At 40.5% G+C, this 5,388-nt stretch overlaps 1 protein-coding gene across 1 annotated transcript; it reads right to left on the reverse strand.

The window, feature by feature from the left end:
- Positions 1 to 695: 695 nt before the first annotated feature.
- npffr2a (neuropeptide FF receptor 2a) lies at positions 696 to 5,170 on the reverse strand. The gene is made up of 4 exons (XM_047015971.1): positions 5,105 to 5,170; positions 2,821 to 3,155; positions 2,169 to 2,268; positions 696 to 1,577 (listed from the first exon to the last, which is right to left on the reverse strand). The coding sequence occupies exons 2-4, from the start codon at positions 3,146 to 3,148 to the stop codon at positions 743 to 745; spliced, it is 1,263 nt and encodes a 420-aa protein (XP_046871927.1). The 5' UTR covers positions 3,149 to 3,155; positions 5,105 to 5,170; the 3' UTR covers positions 696 to 742.
- Between the last annotated feature and the right edge of the window lie 218 nt (positions 5,171 to 5,388).

Here is a 5,388-nt window from a genome sequence, read left to right on the forward strand (position 1 = left end):
AAATCAATTGAACAGCCAGCTATTCATCGAAGGGCATGGCTCATTAAGTTCAGTGGCTTTCCGCATTGTTTAGCCCTCAATAAGGTCTACTGTTGAGATTCCATGTCAGTGTGCCATAGGACAAGGAATGCCAGCAATTAATGGTCAATTAGATGACCCTACAGAGCACCCTCATAATTAAGCGTTTAGTGTTTGTTGCACGCTTCATTGTACTGGTTTATCAGGTAATCCACACTCATTTTCACTATTACCATTTCACTGGTCTTTGCCCTGAAAGTTAGCTGAAATTGAGATATGATGATCAGAATGTCAAATAGTTTTTTGCTGCCTACTCATTAATTCCCAAAGTTACTAGTACAATACAGTGCATACTTTTGCAGAAAGTAAAAAATGCTAAATGACTCACAAGGCTAGTAATCACATAACATAATGTTAAACGTGTACTGAAAATGTACAATGTGCAAGAGGGCACCACTAAAACAGCATTGTATAGTCTCTATGAGAACTCAGTTGAATGAGATGTTTTGAGATATAAAATCAAGCTAAGAGCTCAATAGAATGTCATATGAACACAACTTCCGTTTCAGAGTTACATAAGTCTGACTGAAGCATCTTGATGAAGTAAATGCAGTACAACCAGAATGAACTCATAAAACCACAATATGTTTGCGTCATGTTTTTGCATGACGTCAAACGTTTTACACAACTTTCCCCCCTCCAGAGGATGTTTGCAATCCTCTCCTCAAATAGAGAACACAGTCACACTATCACTGCTTTGAGAGACCCTTTTCAGATCATCCATGACTACATCTTGCTCAATGACCCGTCTGTTGTCGTCCATAGTGTTGATGGACAAAGGCTTTGTGCTGGCCCGGGGGCTGGCGGGCAGCACAGAGTTTTCTAGCACTCCGTGTGAGTAGGTCTGTCGGTGGTGCCCCTCGGCCGTGCCCAAGCTGAACTTGAAGACCGCCTGGAACCCCCGGCGGAAATTCTCATTGAAGAAACCGTAAATAATCGGGTTCACGCTACTGTTGAAGAAAGCCAGCCAGTGTGCAAAGGGGTAAATGTAAATGTTTATGACTCGGTGCTGGTGCTCGGTGAGTCTGGCATAGTCACTCAGCATCATCAGTGTCCACAACGGGAGCCAAGACACGATGAACAGTAATGCTACGATCAAAAGCATCTTAATGACCCTCAGTTTTTTCTTTGACACCATATTGCGGTTATCGTGGCCAGGCTTGCCAACCGTGGGAACCGCAGTTTTGAACAGAGTAATGCCGATACGGGCGTACATAATCACAATGAGGGATAAAGGCGCAAGGTAGATGTTGGCACACAGAACTGTGGTGTAAATCTTGCGCATTTCTTGGCTTGGCCAGTTTTCTCTGCACCAGTAAAAAGGGCGTGTTTGGTTGCCGTCTCCCAGTAGGATACGGACGGTTTGCTCCTTTGTCACTTGTAGCATGACCCCAGAGGGAGACATGATGGACACAGCCAGCACCCAGATGATCACTATGATCACTGTGGCTGTTGACAGAGCCAGTTTTTGCTTGAAAGGGTAAACGATGCATCGGAATCTGAAAAAAAGAGAAGTCTATTACAGTGGACAAGTGGTGTTTCGTTTCTCACTCCTACAGTATGAACAGCGTAGAGATTTACATTCATAATGTCATGAATTGATGTTGAATTTAAAAATTCAAAGTGAAACACGATCTTCTAAACTAGCTGCTGCATATATTACCCATGGTTAGTCCTTGATGTCATAGCAGTCTGAGATACTGAATTAGCTGTGTAGTCCTGCGTTAAAACACTTATCCAGAATGCTAAATATTTTAACAGCTGCTTTACTTGAAAACGAGCTAATATGTGTACATTTGCAATGTGAGCTGATGTTCTAAAGGTCTTCGTGATCGTCTGTGTTATGGCAGAAATATTTTATAGTTTTGGGGGGATTTTGACCGTGTTTGACTAAACCATCACGTTGATAATTAATGATCTACCCATATCAACGCTATGTCAATGCTTAGGTACTTGTATCACAACCTAATAAGTGGTCAGCAGTAATTTTTTTGAGAATGTTGGGTGAGAATGTCTCATTAAAATGTTTAACCATGAAATGCAGGATGTGATCCAATACTTAACACAACAACAACATATATTGGCATTACCTGTCAACAGCAATGGCAACCAGAGTGAAAACCGATGCGGAAACTGAGATTCCTTGAACCATGCCACTCATCTTGCACACCAAACTTCCAAATGGCCATCCTGTCAAAGTGAACAGAAGCTTAAACATTGGAATACAAATTGTAATAGTTCTCCTGTATTGCCCCCCATTTGGGCCAGTATAGGAGAACTGTACAAATTCTTCCCTGACCTCTCTGTAATGAGACGATCGAGCATTCTCCTGGAGAATGTGAAGTGCCAACATATCACAAAGCACACACAAGCATGAATGAATACTGCATCATTGGAAACAAAAAAAATAAGTAAATGCAACATTTTACAATGAACATAATAAATATATGTGCATTAAGAGTATATACATTACTAAGCATTTAAAAGCAAACTTGAAAATGCCACTACTACTATTACCTGCCGAAAAGGGCGTATATTACCTGAAACACACTTTGTCAGACAGTAGCTGTGAACATTTCGCAGTCAGTTCATCAAGTTGCTGGCTAGGTAACCAGGCCACTTTTGCATTCAATGGCCTTCAATATTGACAAACGAGCCCTAGTTTAGAGAGGGGCGTGGTGGTGATGAAACATTGATACATTGGGATCAAAGCAATCCAGGGTGACACGTTTGTGTACTCACCTGTAATGATGTTATCAAGAAGTGTGGTAGGCATACAGAAGATCCCAACAAGAAGGTCACTGACCGCCAGGTTGAGAATGAACAGGTTGGTGACAGTCCGCATGTTTTTGCTCCGCAGCACAAGAAAACACACAACTCCATTTCCAACCATGCACACCAGGAAGATTAGAAGGTAGGACACTATAAATATGGCTGCTATGGATGGCTGGTGAAGGTAAAATCCCACATAGGTTATGTTGCTCTTGAGTATGAGGCGTTCCTTGAAGGTGTCTGTTAAAGTCTTGTTGTCATATACAAAAGTGATGTTTGTCTCAAGTCCGTCATTCATTTTACACCTGAAAACGGGAGAAAAGGTTTAGAGCTTGAGCTTATTTTGATAGGAAAGGGGAATAGACATTTTTGGGAATTAGTAAAAATAAATGGGGACTTATCAGTGTCATTTGCAGTAATTGTTTGGAGTAGGAGTTATAGTAACAGGAATCTTGGGATTGATGGGAAAACCTTATGAACATTCCACAAGAGCAATCAAGCTTAAACCCAAATTATTCTATGACCGCAAAACACTTGAAAAATGCTTTTTTTATATAGGTTTTTTTTACTAAACAGAAACTATATAGTAGACTATACATTATTTGAATATTTTGCTAGTTATACTAAATGTAGACAATTATGTTGATCTCAGTAATTAATCCAAATGTAACCAAACACATGGTCCTTGGGATAAATGATGGTGTGGTCTTCATAGCCGTCACCAGTGTGAAGGATAATGTTTGTACGTGTGGTGTCGGAATGAAAGCATCATGCAATGGAAGCATGCAAATTGCATGCAGCGAATTTTCAATAGGTCCTTGTACACTTTTCACAAGCCCCCAAAACTTAATGTTCAAGGAATGAAATGTGGCCACTGCACTAACCCTAACTATGAAGGCAGGAATCTCTGTATGTCTGTCTTGATCATCTCTAAAACCGGTCATTATATGAAGTTGAAATTCGGCAGGTGTATTTCTCAACACCCAATGATGTTTTGCATCAACTAGAAAGTTGTTTGGATGAGCGTTTCTCAACAAATAAATCTAAACGTGTTTGCTGCCATGTTGATCTGCGCTAAGGCCTGCAGCCATCGATCGAGCAAAAATTGGAACTGCATAACAAGTAAAACACTTATTTATTTATTTATTTTACACTTATTTTGTCAATTGAAACAAAACTTTGGCATCTCCAAGCTGGGAATGCTGCACTCTCTTAGCAAGATACTTCAGGCATGACACTTGGACTTCAGCGGACCTCCTTTCCACGATCACACCAGATGTTGATTAAAGGTCTAGACCTTCTCCTTCAGGGTCATATACTGCATGCATTCACAGACCAAGAACAGTCATTCTCAGATGTGTTGAACCTATGTACCTGCATATTGTGCAATTGCTGCCGCCATTCCCAGTTCTTCCATACCATCTTCTGGATCATTCCTACAAGACGTGTTGATGCCCTGCAGGGCAGTTGTGTGTGACAGACTGTTTAGTTTTTTAGATGGATTTCTATCCTTTGGAAAGGTTTCGATTTGCCAGATACCTCTCCAAACTGCACACCCTGATGTTTCTGTCTGAGTTTCAGGGAGTTTTCTTGTGGTCTTTGAGAGTTTAGATTGGTTATTAATCTGTTGGTCTCCGTGAAGCCTTTGGACTTTGCCCTTAAAAAGGGCTATACACTAAGTATGATTTTGATTTCCAGTCTATTGGTGGGATTTATTTCCTACACTCCCTGCCAATACCTGTCCTATGCTCCTTCAAGGCAGTGAGTTTCCCTTTAGTGTTTTGACTGGTTTTGTTATAGCCGTTTTTAACGTTCTGCTCTCATGGCCCACTTTTATGTATTTTTATGTCTTTGCAAGTCAGGACGAGGCAAAATAAAAAGGGTTTTGGAAATGATTGGTGGATACTGGTGTTGCACTTCGAGATTAACGTGCGCTCTCGCTGAAGCACTTTGCATATTCATTTACAAATAGGTTATATAATATTGCCCTTGCAAAGCAAACCTATTTAAACCGACACCACATTTTTCCATAACGGGGTCATTGACTTCAGTCTCGAAAAAACTAAATACTGCAACGACATATAGTGGAATATAAACGATACAGTCAATAGCCTATCAAAAGATGGCGAGGTCATGAAGATGGATATAGTCACTAAAGTTGACTTATGTTTTATATAGTAGAAACAGGTTATATTATTCAATATTTTAAATAAAACAATACAAACATTGTTTCTGCCCACTCAAATACACTTACCTTTGTTAAACGCAGGAGCAAAATGTCCATTCATTTATTAAATTAATCCTGTTGATAAGGCATGGAGAACCAAGTTTTCCTTCAAATTACAACAAAAAAGTGTCTTTAAACGGCCGTGAAATAGGCGAAATGATAACTGGTATTGCCGTCTCATATGTGCGCCGGTGTCATTGTAATCCTGTAAGCGCCCTTCTCATGATGCCTCAACTAATGATACAACTCCGCGCAACCCAGTATAGACGAGGGGGATTACGCTGTAGTGTCACGACCAGGGGGGTGGTGGA

This window comes from Hypomesus transpacificus, unplaced genomic scaffold, assembly GCF_021917145.1.
Source record: "Hypomesus transpacificus isolate Combined female unplaced genomic scaffold, fHypTra1 scaffold_31, whole genome shotgun sequence".
Taxonomy (NCBI): domain Eukaryota; kingdom Metazoa; phylum Chordata; class Actinopteri; order Osmeriformes; family Osmeridae; genus Hypomesus; species Hypomesus transpacificus.

Bases quoted from the DNA above. Each gene is read 5' to 3' on its own strand.
- npffr2a (XM_047015971.1), bottom strand. From the start codon at position 3,148: ATGAATGACGGACTTGAGACAAACATCACTTTTGTATATGACAACAAG. The intron at 2,269-2,820 runs GTGAGTACACAA...TCACTTTGACAG, and splicing joins TCTTGATAACATCATTACAG to GATGGCCATTTGGAAGTTTG. The intron at 1,578-2,168 runs GTAATGCCAATA...TCTTTTTTTCAG, and splicing joins GTTGCCATTGCTGTTGACAG to ATTCCGATGCATCGTTTACC.